This window comes from Myxocyprinus asiaticus, chromosome 2 (genome assembly GCF_019703515.2).
Source record: "Myxocyprinus asiaticus isolate MX2 ecotype Aquarium Trade chromosome 2, UBuf_Myxa_2, whole genome shotgun sequence".
NCBI classification, from domain to species: domain Eukaryota; kingdom Metazoa; phylum Chordata; class Actinopteri; order Cypriniformes; family Catostomidae; genus Myxocyprinus; species Myxocyprinus asiaticus.
Genome location: NC_059345.1, coordinates 3,054,866 through 3,075,555, shown reverse-complemented (window position 1 = coordinate 3,075,555; position 20,690 = coordinate 3,054,866). Strand labels below are relative to the sequence as shown.

Genomic DNA, 20,690 nt, shown 5'->3' with positions numbered 1-20,690 from the left:
CATATTCAGCATTTGTACTTCATCTTTAAATTCCTCTTTAATTCCTGTACAGTGTGGAGACAGGTTATTGTACAGTGCAGTTTTTATTATTATTATTATTTTTACATTTTTACAAGTATTAAGTGGTCCGCGTGGGATGTAGTGTTCAGCGCCTGAGTTTAGAGTTCAGTAGGCTGACAGCTGAGGGAAAGAAACTGTTCCTGAGTCTGCTGGTGCGACAGCGAAGACTCCTATAGCGTCTCCCAGATGGAAGAGGAGTAAACAGACCATGTTGTCTTTTGATAATGCTTCTCACCCTCCTTAGGCAGCGTTTGTGGTGAATGTCTTTGGAGGGTAGCTGAACACCAGTGATGTATTGGGCAGTTTTCACAACTTGAGTCTTCTCTTTACTGTTGCACATGAAACTGGTGTTGAGCGGGTAGAATTCAATGAAGCTGTCAGCTGAGGACATGTGAGGCGTCTGTTTCTCAAACTAGAGACTCTGATGTACTTATCCCACATGTACATCCCAGTTCCTGCCGCTGAAAAACATCCCCACAGTATGATGCTGCCACCACCATGCTTCACTGTAGGGATGGTATTGGCCAGGTGATAAGTGGTGCCTGGTTTTCTCTAGACATGACGCTTGCCATTCAGGACAAAGAGTTCAATCTTTGTTTCTCAAGGTCTGACTGGCAAACTTCAGGTGGGCTGTCATGTTTCTTTTACTGAGGAGTGGCTTCCATCTGGCCACTCTACCATACAGGCCTGATTGGTGGAGTGCTGCAGAGATGGTTGTTCTTCTGGAAGGTTCTCCTCTCTCCACAGAGAAATGCTGGAGCTCTGTCAGAGTGACCATCGGGTTATTGGTCACCTCCCTGACTAAGGCCCTTCTCCCCCGATCGCTCAGTTTGGCCAGGCGGCCAGCTCTAGGAAGAGTCCTGGTGATTCCAAACTTCTTCCATTTATGGATGATGGAGGCCACTGTGCTCATTGGGACCTTCAATGCTGCAGAAATTTTTCTGTACCCTTCCCCAGACCTGTGCCTCAATACAATCCTGTCTCGGAGGTCTACTGACAATTCCTTGGACTTCATGGCTTGGTTTGTGCTCTGACATGCACTGTTAACTGTGGGACCTTATATAGACAGGTGTGTGCCTTTCCCAATCATGTCCAATCAACTGAATTTACCACAGGTGGATATATTACTACTGTTTATTGCAATTATAATAATAAAAGTAAATAATTTTTAAAGAGAAGTGTGGAAACCCTTGAAATTTACTTCCAAAACATGACTTAATTTAAGACAAAAAGACTAATTTACTTGTTTGTAGTTTTAACACCTTGTTCAACATGAGAGCAGCTGTTTAATGTAATTTTATTTTATCTTCAGAGGGCAGAATAATCGTGATTAATAATCGTGATTAAAATGTTAAGCAAAAGTATTGTGATTGTTATTTTAACCATAATCATGCAGCTCTAATATTCATTATATTTTTGGAGAAAAAAAAATTCACCATATCCGATTACATCATCATCAGAGTTTGCTTACATGCTTGCCATGCTGTTATATTGACAGGCTGTAAAGTGAAGTTCCACGATTTATATTGGAAACCTGTTTTTGTTTTCTGATCTCCGGTGTTTTAACTTTTTAGCAGATAATTAACTATTTAGCATATTAAGTTGGTTAAAAAAAAAATGACCGTCTTTTGACAGTGCCTCACCAGAGTGAGTAGATGACATGAAGCTATGGAATAAGGTTAGTTATGCTGATGTCATCAAAGGGATAGTTCCTCCTAACATTAAAATTATCTCAAAATTTACTCACTTTCATGCCATCAGATGTGTATGACTTTCTTTCTTCTGCTGAACACAAACTAAGATTTTTAGAAGAATATTTCGGCTCTGTTGGTCCATACAATGCAAGTGAATGGTAACCAAAATGTTGAAGCTCCAAAAAGCACATAAAGGCAGCATTAAAGTAACACATATGAATAAAGTGGTTAAATCCATGTCTTCAGAAGTGATATGATAGGTGTGGGTGAGAAAAAGATCAATATTTAAGTCCTTTTTTTTTTACTATAAATTATCCTCCCTGCTCAGTAAATGTACATGCACACAAAGACACTGAATCGCCAAAAACAAAAGAAGAATGTGAAAGTGGAGATTTATAGTAACAAAAGACTTAAAGGTGCAGTATGTAAGATTCAGAAACACTTGTTATTAATGACACCTGTGGCCATTAAGTTAACTGCAGGAAGCTACCTGTTGCTCGCGCTCGCGCACACACTCCATAGGGACGCGAGCGAGCATCAGCCAAAACAATGATGTAACGTACAAAGAGACTAAATGAGATTCACCGACATCATGCTGACAGATGAGGTAGAGGTTAAAATTACACACATAATTGTTTTACTACAAACTTTGATACTGTATATTATATTTGGTGGATGATGACAGTAGCTGTTTATATAATAGGCTGTACATTATAAATATGTTGACACAATTCAGTATTGATGATATATATAAATAAACCAAAAATGAAAAGTCCACAACCACTTGAAATGTGAATCTAGCCATTCTAAACAGATGTTAAATTTCCAGAGAGAATTGCAACAACTGTCCCAGGAAGAGAGGGATGAAGTTCTGCAGATGGTGGTCACACGTCTGCCAGGGGTTTTTCTGGACATTATGGATTATCGGAGAACAACAACAGGAGCATACAACCTGCATGGTGCACCTGCCTCAACTGCCGGCTTATGCCAACAGATTTAGAAAACAAATGTTGTGGTCAAAATCAAGAGAGGTGTCTCAGCAGAAAGGCCCATATGGAACTTTATTGTCTTGATGAGGGCATCCTACGTTTGGCTAGACAGACATGGAACGACATTCTTGCACTCACTGACAGACAGGACCCAGGGGTAGATAACAGAGAGTATCGGTACTCTGCATATCGCCAGTTCACCATCTGGCAACATGAACGTCAGTGAACCGGGAACAGGATGGTAATACCGAGCTGCTGCATGTGGCGAATAAGAGTCAAATTTCGTGACCCCTTTAGCAACCATGTTGGATACAAGGAAGCACCATTTAGGTGAAATTAAAAACTGTGTGTGGCGTTCCTGTGTGTAAGCAGTTCCAACATAATAAAATAAAACAATTCTTATTTGTTCTACACTGTATTTTATTTTATAAAAGTAAAAATAAAAACAAACACAAAATTGTACACAATCTATATTTACAATGTCCATATATATATATATGATTGCAGGTTAAATACTGTATCGGTGAATGAGACCCAGTAAATATTATTTTTGCTATCCAATTTACTTCAACAGTAAAATAAATAAAATATGTTCTAAATTTATTGTTCACATAATTTTTACTTTTTATAATTATTTTTGTGTCCAGTAGTGACTTCGTTGGACAACACATTTTACTGTCAACAATTCTTCCGGTTCGTGTTGTAAATTTGATAAATGCTTATTTGGACATTGACCTGAAACTATTTATCATTTTAAAAAATCTAATAAATTCAAGTGAATATTTGATCTTTGTTACGTCAGCGCTGTGAACTGTGAGAAGGAAAATACGTGACGTGCTTTAGGCTCCTCCTTCAATGCTGTGTTTCTATTAGGTCCTGTAGGCAACTGTAAATATTCCTCTCCAGCAGCTCCGTTTTTCACATTCAGTTGATATTTGAACTCACGTCATGTCTGGAAGAGGTAAAGGCGGTAAAGGACTCGGAAAAGGAGGCGCCAAGCGTCACCGCAAAGTGTTGCGTGATAACATCCAGGGAATCACCAAACCCGCAATCCGTCGTCTCGCTCGCCGTGGCGGTGTCAAGCGTATCTCCGGTCTGATCTACGAGGAGACTCGCGGTGTGTTGAAGGTGTTTCTGGAGAACGTTATCCGTGATGCCGTCACCTACACTGAACACGCCAAGAGAAAGACCGTCACTGCCATGGACGTTGTGTACGCGCTGAAACGACAGGGACGAACTCTGTACGGATTCGGAGGATAAACGACTTTATTCAGGAGAAACCCGACAAACCCAACGGCTCTTTTAAGAGCCACACACAATCTCACATAAAGAGTTATTAGCTGTGTCCGAAACCGCCCCTTATCCACTATATAGTGCACTATATCGGGTGTCGGCCATTTTGTAGTGGTGTCCGAATTCATTCACTACGTCTCGTTCCCTATATCTGTTCACTCATTCTTGCCCACAATGCAATCTGATTTCGAGGGTCTATATGATGTACATTCTCTGATCCCTTTTTCCCATAATTCAACGTGGAGACCGCGGCAGAGTGCAAAAAAAAAAAAAACAAATAAATTGAAAATGGCGGACGCAAACACCGGAGGTGGCAACTTTTACAAATGTAAGTAACCATTTTATAAATAAAACACATCTGTATCAATATATAATGAAGTGAAATTTTACATATTGATGGATTAATTTATGATTGGCCACTAACTCCGTTTAAATGCATTTTTTGACTCGTAACTAGCAAGGGTAATTGTTACGGTCGGTATTTCACGCAGCAAAGGCTTGTTCTAGCACTTGAGTTTTGGCCAAATCAAGAAGAGCTTCAGCTGTCAGTGGCAATGATATTTAGACAGGTCTTTCGCAAATTTGCCTGTATTATTGACTGCTTTTGAGATTTTCATTGAAAAGCCTAGAGACCTAAGATCACAGATATACTCAAAATACAAACATCACCAAACCATGAAACATCTAATTGGCATAACACCACAAGGAACAGTTTCTTATATATCAAAAGGATGGGGTGGCAGAACATCAGACAAACACTTGACTGAAAGAAGTGGATTTTTGGATCACCTCAGCCCAGGTGATGTGATACTGGCTGATAGAGGGTTTGATGTGGCAGATTCAGTTGGTCTGTACAATGCTGTGCATATATACATGCACACAGACAGTATGTGACCCGTGTTGAATAAAAAAAACTTCAACATTAGACTCTGTTCAGTTTTCCGTTATTCCTCTTTTGTTTAGCTATTTCCCGTATACATTCATTGCATTTCCAACGTGACATTTTTAAACGAGTGGTGTCCAGCTTTAAACAAATTCTATGAATGTATTGTCTTTTACAGATTCCTGATTTACATTGTAAGTCTGTCTTCATTATGCAGGACGGGCACCCCACAGTAACAGCCCTTGCCTTCAGATGGTTTGGTGGTATCATGTGATGTTGCTAGAATAGGAGCTGTAAACACTTTTGATACTAGCTCTGGAATGACACATTTCTGGACAAATGTGTGAACCTTTCACACATTGTTTCAAAAAGGTCAGTATCGGGCAGAATTCTCTCAATGTGGATTCCCTTTGCCTCCTTTCCCTGGTCCCCAGACAGCAAAATCAATGTAACTTGCTTGTGTCAGATGAATTTGTGTCTGCACCTGATAGAAGTATTGATGGTCCCTCTTCAATGAAAGTTTACCCTTCACCTCTTGGAGGCAAAATGTGCTACCCTGTTTGCTTTTCTCCATCACAGTGCTATTCTGAATGCTGCTGGGTGCCTTTACCTCCAACACACCCGTCACATGTTAATATGCCGTCTGGGGATGCCCCTAACCATGGGTATTGAGGTTTGATGACCAGCCCTCCCTTCCTTCAGTGATGTCAGTGTGGTGGCTCTCCATCATCTTGGTGTACTCTTCAACTACCTTTCCTTCATGTTCAGTGCCCCATCTAAAAACAGAAAAAAAATGTTGTACACCAAGTATCAAATGATAGTAATAAATAACCACAACAATGTACACTGCTCATATCACAGTAACATTACTGCTGTGAGGCATCATTCGAAATGACATCCTTATTAGCAGATGTGTCATTTATCTTGATAATTTGTATTTTACCAGAAACGTGATAAGGTAAAGTGTATGTAAATCATAAAAGTGATGGAGAGGGAAATTATGGCAAAGTGCATAAAAGTTTAATACACCCATAAAATACTACTTTTTCACAGCATTGTAGGCTTGTACAAAAAACAAAGCCTTAAATCTACATGCAGACCACTTGCACAGCAACACATTTTGAGTTGCACTCTTTCAGGCAACTTTTTCATGTAGCAAACATTGTTGCCTGAAAAAGAGTGCAACTCGAAACGTGTTGCTGTGCAAGTGCTCTGCATGAAGATTTAAGGCTTTGTTTTTGTATAAGCCTACAATGCTGTGAAAAAGTAGTATTTTAAGGGTGTATTAAAAATGTTTTCTGCACTTTGCCATGGTTTCCCTCCCCATCACTTTTGTGGTTGGTTTTGGCCTATTTGGGAACCCTGATTTTCCCCTTTTTTTGTGTGCTGCTTTCATCCAGTGTAAAGTGGATGTGAATACCTGAGAGAGTGTGATGTTTTGTTTGTGTCCTTGTAGGCTACAGGATAGCACAGTTTCTTCAGCAGGGAGACAGCTGGTTTGTCTGGTCAGTGTGGCAGGCTGCTCAGATGCTTGATGCCGTCACCCTTCCTGCCTTCTGGTCAAACCACATGGCACATTTTGATTGTAGCCTTGTCTCCCTTTCTATCACATGGCACTACAGTTGAAAAAGGTTGAGAAACAAGTTTGTGATGAAGTTTTCTGCACTTGAACTATCCTAGTCACTTGTGCCTGGGACATTCCTGACATGCATGTCTTCGACCACATTTACTGACTGATGTAAAAATTTACCTGATCTTCTGTTATGCTTAACCCTGTAAAGACCTCATCACTCTTTGCCTGCAGTTCTTTGTGTGACAGTGACCTGTACTGGGGCTTGTACATCTTGCCAAGGGATGCAGGAATGTTCAGTTGCACTGCCCAAGGTATGTACCTCTTTGCATGTGCCAGGGACAACGGACAACAGACAAAACTGAGCTTATGACAGGTTGCTTTTCAGTGCTTTCTGATATATGTAGCATATTGAAGAATGCTGTGCATTTATCTGGTGTTGGAGGTGGAATCTTGGCAGGGGGAAGGTCACCACACCCATCAGCAGATCTTTCTCTGGGCCTTTGTGAAAGCTATCTGGCTGCCTTCTGCATACCCTACTGTCCTTGTGGCTGCCATACTAGGCTCGTTCCAGATACATGCCTCATCAGTGCATGCAGTGGCACTCAGTTTGTTCACAGCTGCTAGCAAAGTGTAGAGTATGGCACCTACATCGAACACACGTCTAACCTTCTAACCCTGCCATACAAGTGCAGTGGCCAAAAAAGTTGATTTACAACCAAAAAAAGTTGTACAACAACAATAGTTCTAGTAGTATGTGAAATAAAGGGTAAAAATGTTTGACCTGCAATACAATTTCATATATATTACACAATTATTTCTTCATAATTGAATAATACAGATAAAATATTGTCAAGTAAATCTCACTGACCTTGATTTCAAAACTTGTATGAAACATTGGTTTAACCCTTAAACGTATACATCGGATCTTTAGTGACCCGGGACCTCATTTCACCCCTTGTACCTGATTGTGCCCAAACCTCTTTAGTATTCCTCAATTGTTCTCTTATAAAGAGTAAGACAATACAAATGAAAATAAATTAATAATGATAATATATACAAAATAAAATATCAAAATATATTGAAATAATTTTCATGAAAAATAAATGCCTCTTTTCTTCCTGAACAAACACGAATTACCCAAAATTTGTTCTATTAGTTCATTTCATATTACTTTTGCTGTTGGACACAAACGTGATTTCACATTATTTTAAACACATAATTATATTGTTTGTAATGAAGTGTGTCGGTGATAATACAGTTCAGTTTGATTTGCAACACATATAAATGTATTTCACCAAAGCGAATCAAGAGATGAAAAAATAAGAGTAGACCAGAATAATACCAAATGCTGGACAGTACAAAAGATAGAAAATTAGATTTATAAAAAAAAAAAAAAAAAAAAAACGGTCTATGGTGTTTAATAGTTTAAAGTGTGTTTGTTTATGGTTATAAACCACAGTATTACTCGCAGAAAAAATACTGAAATCGTTTATAAACAATTATATCTTAAGAACTGTTTATTTTCTCATATTACTACAAAATAAAATAAAAATGAGCGGGAGAACTAAAGAAAGGAAATGTAATCGTGTGGGGGATGGAAACTTTCAAACATGAGGCGAGAGGCGGGACTTTCATTTGGAAGTCTTTGATTGGCTCTTTCCGGCCCGTCAAACTTACAACTGACCAATGAAATCATTCAATGGGTTTGACCAATGAAAATACGCAATCAGAGGACGCGCATCATCTCCTCACAGAATTAGCATAGAGGAGGGAATAAATACTTGTTTGAGCGGATGAAGAATCATTATTGTGAGTTTGTTCTTCAGATCATCATGCCTGAACCAGCTAAATCCGCACCGAAGAAAGGATCCAAGAAGGCCGTCACAAAGACCGCCGGTAAGGGAGGAAAGAAGCGCAGGAAGTCCAGGAAGGAGAGTTACGCTATCTACGTGTATAAAGTCCTGAAACAGGTTCATCCTGACACCGGGATCTCTTCCAAGGCGATGGGAATCATGAACTCTTTCGTCAACGACATCTTCGAGCGCATCGGCGGTGAAGCGTCTCGTCTCGCTCACTACAACAAGCGCTCCACCATCACATCGAGAGAGATCCAGACCGCCGTGCGTCTGCTGCTGCCCGGTGAACTGGCCAAACACGCCGTGTCTGAGGGCACAAAGGCCGTCACCAAATACACCAGCTCCAAGTAAAATATCATCCTGTTTCTCAACCAACCCAAAGGCTCTTTTAAGAGCCACACATGTTCTCGTTTAAAGAGTTTTTTGTGCATATGAAGACTAGGAAGAGATTACAAACCGGTTCGTCTGAAATGATTAATCAGAAGTTATTCTCTAACGGTGGTATTTGTTAATGATTAGCAAAGTTATTTCTCTTCAGGAGACAAACATTTTTTTTTTTTTTTTTTTTTTTTTTTCCTCCTCTCTCTGATGACTGAGAAGGTAACATTGAAAAGGCTAGTAATGTGAGCAATTGAAACCATTATTACTCCAATGTGTTTCTTGTGAACACTGGGTACACACTGAGGAAATCTGCTGGTCATGTCTGTGTAAATACAGTGTGAAGAATTGAGTCGAAAGCAGCTAAAGTGACACAATGGTTTGGCAATTAAGTGCCATTTAGGCTTTAATGACAATCTACAATATTTTTGAACATAGCTCTGAATCCGTTAAAAAGAAATATTCTGGTCCTTTTATAATTTTTATTTTTGTGAGTTGTTTTTGAACAATCAAATAAAACGTATGTTCTTCTTTAGAGAGATGTGCCAGAAAATGTTAAATTATAATGGAGAAACCCGATGGGAATGTCTTCCAAAAGACATTTTAAGAAGAGGGATGCAAAAAATGCAGACTTTCAATAGAAGATAGCTTCCTTCACAATTCCTTAATGAAAATAACTTAAAAGTGTGCCCCCAGTGCTGTTGCTAGAGATGAACTTGTATTGAATCCATACAATTCTTCCTGTAAAGTCCAGGTAAATAATTTCACATGTTCACCACTAAAGGACACAATATTATTGGTTGTTTCATGGTTTGTTGTGCATTGTTTGCTCCCATTTTCAATGTATTGGATTAATTCGCTATTATAGCCTGCTATGGTCATGTTCTCTTTGCTTTAATATATCGATGGATGTATTTATGATCTGTTTTATGATGTTTGTCTTTTAGGTGCTCTCATGTGGAACTGCAGATTTGAGACATATGACTTCATATGGTAGGAGAGCCTTGTACCTGATTGTGCCCAAACCTCTTTAGTATTTCTCAATTGTTCTGTTATAAAGAGTAACACAATACAAATGAAAATAAATTAATAATAATAATGATAATTATACAAAATAAAATTTCAAAATATATTGAAATATGTTTTATTCTTTTATTTACATATTTTCTTGAAAATATGTAGAAAATTAGACACTGTCTGGACATTTTTAAGATCAATTTGTGATACATATACAAGCTGTGAACATGAAAGAGTGTTTGGTTAAATTATCATGCACTTAAGGGATAATTTAAGATTAGCACTTAAAAAAAAAAAACTTGTCAGGTGGGGTAAAACTAACATTATATAACACAGTAAATGCAACTGATTAACAAAGTATATGAATTATTGTGTGGCTCTTAACATTTTTGGGCCTCTTGGCCACTTTTTTGGGGGCTGCTGACTTTGTTTTCTTGGGGCTCTTCGGTGCCTTTTTAGCGCCTGCAGGTTTCTTCACCTTCTTGGGGGTTTCTTAGCGGCGGGTTTCTTGACATTATTAAGCCTACATAAGGAAATACCAATTCTTGATATAAAAAACGTTGATTCATAACAGTTAAATCTCACAATGATATGTCATTCATTCACTTAATTTCACTCAGTCTACACCACTCTATTGTTCAGGTAGAACTATTCTTTCAACCACTAAAGATAGCTTCACTAATAATCTTCCAGAATGGTCTCATACACTCAGTAAGCCCTATAGTCTAGAAGTACTTGATACAATATCAGAAAATATAAATAGCCTTCTCTAGCACTCTTGATAGTGTCACCCCCCCTTCGAATAAAGACAATTAAAGAAAAAAGCCTCGCGCCATGGTACAATGATCACACTCGTGCTCTCAAGAGAGCAGCACGGAAAATGGAGCGCAAGTGGAAGAATACAAAATTAGAGGTATTTTGCGGTGCATGGAAGGATAGTGTCTGTAAGCTACAGACAGGCACTAAAAGCTGCCAGGTCAGCATATTTTAGCAAACTCTTAGAAAATAACCAAAACAATCCTAGGTGTTTATTCAATACAGTGGTAAAATTGGTTAGGAATAAAACCTTGACTGAACCAGATATTCCGTCGCAGCACAATAGTAGTGACTTCATGAATTTCTTTACTGATAAAATTGAAATAATCAGAAATAAAATTGGAATTATGCAATCAACTGTCACAGCACCTCAGAAAACAGTGTTTCATAATTTTCCTCACATGCAACTTCAATCCTTCACTGTCATAGGCCATGAAGAGCTAACAAAACTTATCAAAACATCAAAAGCCACAACATGTATGTTAGATCCAATACCAACTAAGCTCTTAAAAGAGTTATTCCCTGTAATCTCAGAACCTCTTCTAAATATTAACTCCTCGCTATCTTTAGGACATGTCCCAAGAAATTTTAAACTGGCAGTTATACAAAGCTTTGGATAGTCTAGCTCCACAATGAGTGAGCATAGACAGACTTTTGTTTTGAAATAAAAAGTACAATCACTCATACATTGAAATGCTTACTCTAAATGTAACTTTCTATCTCTAATCCAAAGTGGGAAAATTATATATATATAAAAAAAAAAAAAAAAAAAAAAAAAACATAACACATTATTATAATATATTTTTAAATGTTCATGTTGTAAAACTTACAAATATCTAAAGATGCAAAAACAAAAAACAACAAAAAAAAAAAAAAAAAAAAGAAAAACTTCATGCGGTAAGAGTGAAGCCGAGTTTTCATAACTTTTGTTTTTTCTGTGAATGTAATTCTTTTTATTTATGTAATGTCAATTTCAGTCGGTCATACTAGTATGGCTAAAGGATATTGTCAATCATTTTTGGTTTTGTTGCCAGAAGGCAGACAATGGAGAGGAGTTCATGGTGAGTATAATGGCCTTTCACAATGCAGTACAAACACTATAAGGCAATACAACCACTTTGAAATGAAGTGTTCCTCAGTTGTCACACAGGGCAGGGAGGTCTTGCTGTTCTGCATGCTGTGTTTCAAAAATATTTATTTGCAGTGAAATGACCACTGATAAAGTTAATCTTTGTCCACTGAAATGTGTTCTACTACATAAATTAGTAGCGAAGCTAGCTATCCTATTGGTGGCATATACAGCATTTGTACTTCATCTTTAAATTCCTCTTTAATTCCTGTACAGTGTGGAGACAGGTTATTGTACAGTGCAGTTTTTATTATTATTTTTTTTTTACATTTTTACAAGTATTAAGTGGTCCGAGTGGGATGTAGTGTTCAGCGCCTGAGTTTAGAGTTCAGTAGGCTGACAGCTGAGGGAAAGAAACTGTTCCTGAGTCTGCTGGTGCGACAGCGAAGACTCCTATAGCGTCTCCCAGATGGAAGAGGAGTAAACAGACCATGTTGTCTTTTGATAATGCTTCTCACCCTCCTTAGGCAGCGTTTGTGGTGAATGTCTTTGGAGGGTAGCTGAACACCAGTGATGTATTGGGCAGTTTTCACAACTTGAGTCTTCTCTTTACTGTTGCACATGAAACTGGTGTTGAGCGGGTAGAATTCAATGAAGCTGTCAGCTGAGGACATGAGGCATCTGTTTCTCAAACTAGAGACTCTGATGTACTTATCCCACATGTACATCCCAGTTCCTGCCGCTGAAAAACATCCCCACAGTATGATGCTGCCACCACCATGCTTCACTGTAGGGATGGTATTGGCCAGGTGATAAGTGGTGCCTGGTTTTCTCTTGACATGACGCTTGCCATTCAGGACAAAGAGTTCAATCTTTGTTTCTCAAGGTCTGACTGGCAAACTTCAGGTGGGCTGTCATGTTTCTTTTACTGAGGAGTGGCTTCCATCTGGCCACTCTACCATACAGGCCTGATTGGTGGAGTGCTGCAGAGATGGTTGTTCTTCTGGAAGGTTCTCCTCTCTCCACAGAGAAATGCTGGAGCTCTGTCAGAGTGACCATCGGGTTATTGGTCACCTCCCTGACTAAGGCCCTTCTCCCCCGATCGCTCAGTTTGGCCAGGCGGCCAGCTCTAGGAAGAGTCCTGGTGATTCCAAACTTCTTCCATTTATGGATGATGGAGGCCACTGTGCTCATTGGGACCTTCAATGCTGCAGAAATGTTTCTGTACCCTTCCCCAGACCTGTGCCTCAATACAATCCTGTCTCGGAGGTCTACTGACAATTCCTTGGACTTCATGGCTTGGTTTGTGCTCTGACATGCACTGTTAACTGTGGGACCTTATATAGACAGGTGTGTGCCTTTCCCAATCATGTGCAATCAACTGAATTTACCACAGGTGGATATATTACTACTGTTTATTGCAATTATAATAATAAAAGTAAATCATTTTTAAAGAGAAGTGTGGAAACCCTTGAAATTTACTTCCAAAACATGACTTAATTTAAGACAAAAAGACTAATTTACTTGTTTGTAGTTTTAACACCTTGTTCAACATGAGAGCAGCTGTTTAATGTAATTTTATTTTATCTTCAGAGGGCAGAATAATCGTGATTAAAATGTTAAGCAAAAGTATTGTGATTGTTATTTTAACCATAATCATGCAGCTCTAATATTCATTATATTTTTGGAGAAAAAAAAATTCACCATATCCGATTACATCATCATCAGAGTTTGCTTACATGCTTGCCATGCTGTTATATTGACAGGCTGTAAAGTGAAGTTCCACGATTTATATTGGAAACCTGTTTTTGTTTTCTGATCTCCGGTGTTTTAACTTTTTAGCAGATAATTAACTATTTAGCATATTAAGTTGGTTAAAAAAAAAATGACCGTCTTTTGACAGTGCCTCACCAGAGTGAGTAGATGACATGAAGCTATGGGACAAGGTTAGTTATGCTGATATCATCAAAGGGATAGTTCCTCCTAACATTAAAATTCTCAAAATTTACTCACTTTCATGCCATCAGATGTGTATGACTTTCTTTCTTCTGCTGAACACAAACTAAGATTTTTAGAAGAATATTTCAGCTCTGTTGATCCATACAATGCAAGTGAATGGTAACCAAAATGCTGAAGCTCCAAAAAGCACATAAAGGCAGCATTAAAGTAACACATATGAATAAAGTGGTTAAATCCATGTCTTCAGAAGTGATATGATAGGTGTGGGTGAGAAAAAGATCAATATTTAAGTCCTTTTTTTTTTTTACTATAAATTATCCTCCCTGCTCAGTAAATGTACATGCACACAAAGGCACTGAATCGCCAAAAACAAAAGAAGAATGTGAAAGTGGAGATTTATAGTAACAAAAGACTTAAAGGTGCAGTATGTAAGATTCAGAAACACTTGTTATTAATGAAACCTGTGGCCATTAAGTTAACTGCAGGAAGCTACCTGTTGCTGGTGCTCGCGCTCGCGCACACACTCCATAGGGACGCGAGCGAGCATCAGCCAAAACAATGATGTAACGTAAAAAGAGACTAAATGAGATTCACCGACATCATGCTGACAGATGAGGTAGAGGTTAAAATTACACACATAATTGTTTTACTACAAACTTTGATACTGTATATTATATTTGGTGGATGATGACAGTAGCTGTTTATATAATAGGCTGTACATTATAAATATGTTGACACAATTCAGTATTGATGATATATATAAATAAACCAAAAATGAAAAGTCCACAACCACTTGAAATGTGAATCTAGCCATTCTAAACAGATGTTAAATTTCCAGAGAGAATTGCAACAACTGTCCCAGGAAGAGAGGGATGAAGTTCTGCATACGTCTGCCAGGGGTTTTTCTGGACATTATGGATTATTGGAGAACAACAACAGGAGCATACAACCTGCATGGTGCACCTGCCTCAACTGCCGGCTTATGCCAACAGATTTAGAAAACAAATGTTGTGGTCAAAATCAAGAGAGGTGTCTCAGCAGAAAGGCCCATATGGAACTTTATTGTCTTGATGAGGGCATGCTACATTTGGCTAGACAGACATGGAATGACATTCTTGCACTCACTGACAGACAGGACCCAGGGGTAGATAACAGAGAGTATCGGTACTCTGCATATCGCCAGTTCACCATCTGGCTACATGAACGTCAGTGAACCAGGAACAGGATGGTAATACCGAGCTGCTGCATGTGGCGAATAAGAGACAAATTCCCTGACCCCTTTAGCAACCATGTTGGATACAAGGAAGCACAATTTAGGTGAAATTAAAAACTGTGTGTGGCGTTCCTGTGTGTAAGCAGTTCCAACATAATAAAATAAAACAATTCTTTTTTGTTCTACACTGTATTTTATTTTATAAAAGTAAAAATAAAAACAAACAAAATTGTACACAATAAATATTTACAATGTCCATATATATATATATATATATATATATATGATTGCAGGTTAAATACTGTATCGGTGAATGAGACCCAGTAAATACTATTTTTGCTATCCAATTTACTTCAACAGTAAAATAAATAAAATATATTCTAAATTTATTGTTCACATAATTTTTACTTTTTATAATTATTTTTGTGTCCAGTAGTGACTTCGTTGGACAACACATTTTACTGTCAACAATTCTTCCGGTTCGTGTTGTAAATTTGATAAATGCTTATTTGGACACTGACCTGAAACTATTTATCATTTTAAAAAATCTAATAAATTCAAGTGAATCTTTGATCTTTGTTACGTCAGCGCTGTGAACTGTGAGAAGGAAAATACGTGACGTGCTTTAGGCTCCTCCTTCAATGATGTGTTTCTATTAGGTCCTGTAGGCAACTGTAAATATCCTCTCCAGCAGTTCCGTTTCTCACATTCAGTTGATAGTTGAACTCTCATTATGTCTGGAAGAGGTAAAGGCGGTAAAGGACTCGGAAAAGGAGGCGCCAAGCGTCACCGCAAAGTGTTGCGTGATAACATCCAGGGAATCACCAAACCCGCAATCCGTCGTCTCGCTCGCCGTGGCGGTGTCAAGCGTATCTCCGGTCTGATCTACGAGGAGACTCGCGGTGTGTTGAAGGTGTTTCTGGAGAACGTTATCCGTGATGCCGTCACCTACACTGAACACGCCAAGAGAAAGACCGTCACTGCCATGGACGTTGTGTACGCGCTGAAACGACAGGGACGAACTCTGTACGGATTCGGAGGATAAACGACTTTATTCAGGAGAAACCCGACAAACCCAACGGCTCTTTTAAGAGCCACACACAATCTCACAAAAAGAGTAAATAGCTGTGTCCGAAACCGCCCCCTAGCCACTATATAGTGCACTATATCGGGTGTCGGCCATTTTGTAGTGGTGTCCGAATTCATTCCTTATGTCTCGTTCCCTATATCTGTTCACTCATTCTTGCCCACAATGCAATCTGATTTCGAGGGTCTATATGATGTACATTCTCTGATCCCTTTTTCCCATAATTCAACGCGGAGACCGCGGCAGAGTGCAAAAAAAAAACAAACAAATTGCAAATGGCGGACGCAAACACCGGAGGTGGCAACTTTTACAAATGTAAGTAACCATTTATTAATAAAACACATCTGTATCAATATATAACGAAGTGAAATTATACATATTGATGGATTAATTTATGATTGGCCACTAACTCCGTTTAAATGCATTTTTTGACTCGTAACTAGCAAGGGTAATTTTTGCGGTCGAGATTTCACGCAGCAAATGATAATTTGTTGGATTGTTCACATATATTATTTATCATATGTAATTACTGTATTCTCATACACTTTAGAAAATAACGTACCGAAGATGTTCTATTGTTTTAGGGAGGGGTGAAGACGTAACGTGTCTCATAGTGAGCAGGATGGCCAATGGTCATCTCTTCTCTGGGCGCAGGAACGCAGCCCGGTTTGGATAGGAGTGAGTTTGTAGATTACTTTTCCTCAGGAATTAGTAGAGATCACTTTCATTTGATATGTCTAATTAGTAATATTTAAATCATTACGTTATATGCACTACAGAACTGAACTGAAGGAGATGGATGCTTGGTGTGGTAACCCCTGCCAAAAAATTGAAGAAAAAATAAAATAAGAAAACCTACAAGGTAAACTTATCTTAATAATATATACAGTTCTGCTTGTAAATTTACATCCTTTGCAGCATCTGCAAGATGTCTTTTTAATGATGCATAAAAGTAGTTTTTTTTAGTACTGCAATTAAGATCTTTGATATTACAGATATGTACATTTCACAAATCCAGATCATATCTAAATTTACAAATGATCCTGTTAAAGTTTACAAGCCCTTTTTTCTTAATGTGTTCTCCTTCAGGGTCAATGACTGTGTAGCCTTTTGTGATGTTTGTGCACAGCACTTCTCGTTTGATCTCTCGACTACAGTGGCTGATCAAGCTTTGCAAGGATACAAACAATCATTTATGCTTAAAAGATGTACTCATCTGTTATACAGTACTGAATAAAAAAAAAAAATACATTTTTGTTTTTGCTCATTTTAAAGAAAAACTCTAAAGGTTTCTACAAGGAGTGTGTGAACTTTCAGCACAGCTATACAGTATTTTTATTCAGTGATGTTCAAAAGTCTTGGGCACATTAGGTGCTTCACAAAAACATTTGTCTTAAGACAAGTTATTTTATTCTGCTTGGTGTTTTAATTGGAAATATAAATTTTAGACTTCAGTAGTATACTCACTATCATGCATTGAATTACAGAAATAGTTCACCCAACAATGATCATCTTTAGTAATTCTCTCATCATTTCCTCACCCTTATGTCATCTCAAACACCTATGACTTCCACAGAATTCAAACAAAGATATTTTAATGGAAATATGATGTCCGTTTGTTCACACAGTGCAGGTGAATGATGACCAAATCTTTTAGCTCCAAAAAGGACATAAAGGCAGTATTAAGGTAATAAATATGACTCCAATGGTTAAAACTATGTCTTCTGAAGCGATCCGATCAGTTTTGTGTGAGAACAGACTAAACTGTAACTCCTTTTTCGCCATCTATCTTGACATCAGCAGTCTCGTAGCCAATTATGATTTCAAGCTCAATTACACTTCATAGTGTTTGACGCATGCCAGAATGCTAAATGGTGCCAGGAAGTGTAATCAAACTTGAAATCTTGGAGACCTGAGCTTGAAATCTAGGGCTAGGAGACTGCTTATGTTAAGATTTGTTGTTAAGAAAGTCTTGCAACCTTTTTGCCGCCTTTATGCCTTGCATTGTATGGAGATAAATGGATCATATCTCTAAAATATTTTATTTGTGATCCATGAGATCTGAAGTTGACCTGTAATTCAAAGACAACATTTTCAAAGATTCATCAATCAATACAACTACATTTGACATATGCTAATTACACAAACATCTCATCATATTGATCGTTTCTCAATACTATTACTATTCCCACATAGAGCTTTTGTAAATCCAAAAAACGAACACATATTGTAGACAATAAAATGTTCTTTAGTTTTACCGAAAGATCAGAAACTTCTCAACATCCGTCAGCCAGTGTCTGTTGAGCACAATTTGTGAGAGTGTCTCATGTGCTGCAGAACCAGATACCATGCACTCTGTCACAGCTTGCCACACCCAGTGGTTGATGCTGACATCTGCCAAGGGCCCATTCATGCACGCCACAGGCATGATGAATCACCCCAAGCCACATACCCTAAAATAAAGAGGAATTTAAAGATGAAGTACAAATGCTGTATATGGCATTTTCATCTGCCACCAATAGGATAGCTAGCTTCGCTACTAATTTATGTAGTAGAACACATTTCAGTGGACAAAGATTAACTTTATCAGTGGTCATTTCACTGCAAATAAATATTTTTGAAACAGCATGCAGAACAGCAAGACCTCCCTGCCCTGTGTGACAACTGAGGAACACTTCATTTCAAAGTGGTTGTATTGCCTTAGTGTTTGTACTGCATTGTGAAAGGCCATTATACTCACCATGAACTCCTGCCTTCTGGCAACAAAACCAAAAATGATTGACAATATCCTTTAGCCATACTAGTATGACCGACTGTCCAGATATTATTCCTGCCTGTAAACAAATAATCAAAAGAAAAAATAAATAAAGAGAGAGATAATCAATTTTCAACATAAATGAAATTGACATTACATAAATAAAAAGAATTACATTCACAGAAAAAACAAAAGTTATGAAAATTCGGCTTCACTCTTACCACATGAAGTTTCTTTGTCTTTTTTTTTTTTTTTTTGTAAGCATTTCAATGTATGAGTGATTGTACTTTTTATAAATTTCAAAACAAAAGTCTGTCTATGCTCACTCATCAGTGATGAAATCTGTAAGTGTGCATCAGTGACAAGCTCTCTGATGTTTAGTTCCCCTATAAGCCTGTCAAATGTTTGTATTACATGGATGCTGACACTAACTAGCTTGCCTTTTGAAAACTACTTATCAGCTAACATAATTACACAGATAAATCCATATGACACTATATTTCACATGCTTTGCCGTTAGGTAAGCTTACCTGTCCAATAAGAACGCCAATTCAGGGTCGGTTTTGATCCCCAAAACCGAACGAAGGTCCCTCCAGGAATCAAATGCCCTGCCGAAGTTCACTCTAGTTTTTGCTCGACCACGATCATGTTCCCGCTTAACCAGTTGGGATTCAGTAGACAAATGTGTTTTTTTTTTTTTTTTTTTGGCTTAGAGTTTTTGTAGGAGTCGGTATTGTGCTGGGAGCCGGCCGTTTGCTGTATTCCATCTCTAAGATAACGTTACCTAGTGTAGCAGTTTGTTGTCACTGTTGAATATTGAATGTTGAAAATTTATTGATAGTCTATGTATTCCATTTTAAGAGTGTAGTCCATCAGTAGACAAAGGTGATGCAGGCCGAGATCAGTCAGGTGCTTCACAGTTCAACCGGCCGGTAATTTCGGTGAGGTCTATCCTAAATCCAAGGTTCAGGCAATGGAATGTTTCAGGTTCCGGCAGACCCAACTAAAGCAGCCTAATTGTGTGGTGAAGGATAAATTAGGTGTATGCCTGGCTAAATATTGGAATATCTGGTTCAGTCGAGGTTTTATTCCTAACCAATTTTACCACTGTATTGAATAAACACCTAGGATTGTTTTGGTTATTTTCTAAGAGTTTGCTAAAATATGCTGACCTGGCAGCTTTTAGTGCCTGTCTGTAGCAACAGACACTATCCTTCCATGCACCGCAAAATACCTCTAATTTTGTATTCTTCCACTTGCGCTCCATTTTCCGTGCTGCTCTCTTGAGAGCATGAGTGTGATCATTGTACCATGGTGTGGAGCTTTTTTCTTTAATTGTCTTTATTCGAAGGGGGTGACACTATCAAGAGTGCTAGAGAAGGCTATTTATATTTTCTGATATTGTTCAAGTACTTCTAAACTATAGGGCTTACTGAGTGTATGAGACCATTCTGGAAGATTATTAGTGAAGCTATCTTTAGTGTTTGAAAGAATAGTTCTACCTGAACAATAGAGTGGTGTAGACTGAGTGACATTAGCTGATCACCGCAAACAAGAGACGAGGTAATGATCTGAGATGTCATCACTCTGTGGTAGAATTTCTATAGTATCAACATCAACTCCATATGACAGAATTAAATCTAGCATATGATTATGGCGATGAGTTGGTCCTGTATATTTGTACTAGTTACTTTGTAATTTATTGAACATATTAGCAATGAACTAATTACAAGTAAATAAAATAAAAATACAGATACCTGTCATTGTGTTTTTAATATAAGTGAATGAATGACAAATCATTGTGAGATTTAACTGTTATGAATCAATGTTTTTATATCAAGAATTGGTATTTCCTTATGTAGGCTTAATAATGTCCACACCCAAGGAGAGGAGCGCCGTGTTTCTCGCCGCCGGTGGATACGATGTGGAGAAGAACTCCCGCGTCAAACTCGCAAAGAGTCTGGTGACTAAAAGGGACTCTGATCCAGACCAAAGGAACCGGCGCCTCCGGCTCATTCAAGATCAACAAGAATCAAGCCGAGAGCAAG

At 38.2% G+C, this 20,690-nt stretch overlaps 3 protein-coding genes and 1 long non-coding RNA gene across 7 annotated transcripts in view; 3 read left to right on the top strand and 1 right to left on the bottom strand.

Moving 5' to 3' along the window:
- The window catches only part of LOC127410790 (histone H2B-like), a 303,692-nt gene that overhangs the window by 20,435 nt on the left and 262,567 nt on the right, over positions 1 to 20,690 (top strand). Inside the window, exons 1-5 of one of the 4 annotated variants that reach the window (XR_007892166.1) lie at positions 16,056 to 16,202; positions 16,472 to 16,565; positions 16,667 to 16,749; positions 17,516 to 17,574; positions 20,505 to 20,632. Coding sequence is in view for 1 of the 4 variants with exons in the window: in XM_051645999.1 (XP_051501959.1) it covers positions 6,774 to 6,803 (30 nt within the window). In the remaining 3 variants the exon portion in view is untranslated. Of the gene's footprint in view, positions 1 to 4,259; positions 4,365 to 5,097; positions 5,292 to 6,723; positions 6,804 to 16,055; positions 16,203 to 16,454; positions 16,566 to 16,666; positions 16,750 to 16,976; positions 17,115 to 17,515; positions 17,575 to 20,504; positions 20,633 to 20,690 lie in introns of those variants that run through there. The other 3 variants (XR_007892167.1, XR_007892168.1, XM_051645999.1) reach the window with 3 other exon arrangements.
- Positions 3,685 to 4,054, top strand: LOC127411151 (histone H4). Its single transcript, XM_051646509.1, has one exon. It carries the CDS (start codon positions 3,692 to 3,694, stop codon positions 4,001 to 4,003), a length of 312 nt encoding a protein of 103 aa, XP_051502469.1. The 5' UTR covers positions 3,685 to 3,691; the 3' UTR covers positions 4,004 to 4,054.
- Positions 15,514 to 15,891, top strand: LOC127411146 (histone H4). Its single transcript, XM_051646495.1, has one exon. It carries the CDS (start codon positions 15,534 to 15,536, stop codon positions 15,843 to 15,845), a length of 312 nt encoding a protein of 103 aa, XP_051502455.1. The 5' UTR covers positions 15,514 to 15,533; the 3' UTR covers positions 15,846 to 15,891.
- LOC127411383 (uncharacterized) lies at positions 17,594 to 20,493 on the bottom strand. Its single transcript, XR_007892273.1, has 3 exons — positions 19,173 to 20,493; positions 18,628 to 18,721; positions 17,594 to 18,340 (listed from the first exon to the last, which is right to left on the bottom strand). It is a non-coding gene; the product is annotated as an uncharacterized LOC127411383 (long non-coding RNA).

What these genes read in the sequence shown, in the direction of transcription:
- LOC127411151 (XM_051646509.1), top strand. Translation starts at nt 3,692, where the DNA reads ATGTCTGGAAGAGGTAAAGGCGGTAAAGGACTCGGAAAAGGAGGCGCC.
- LOC127411146 (XM_051646495.1), top strand. Translation starts at nt 15,534, where the DNA reads ATGTCTGGAAGAGGTAAAGGCGGTAAAGGACTCGGAAAAGGAGGCGCC.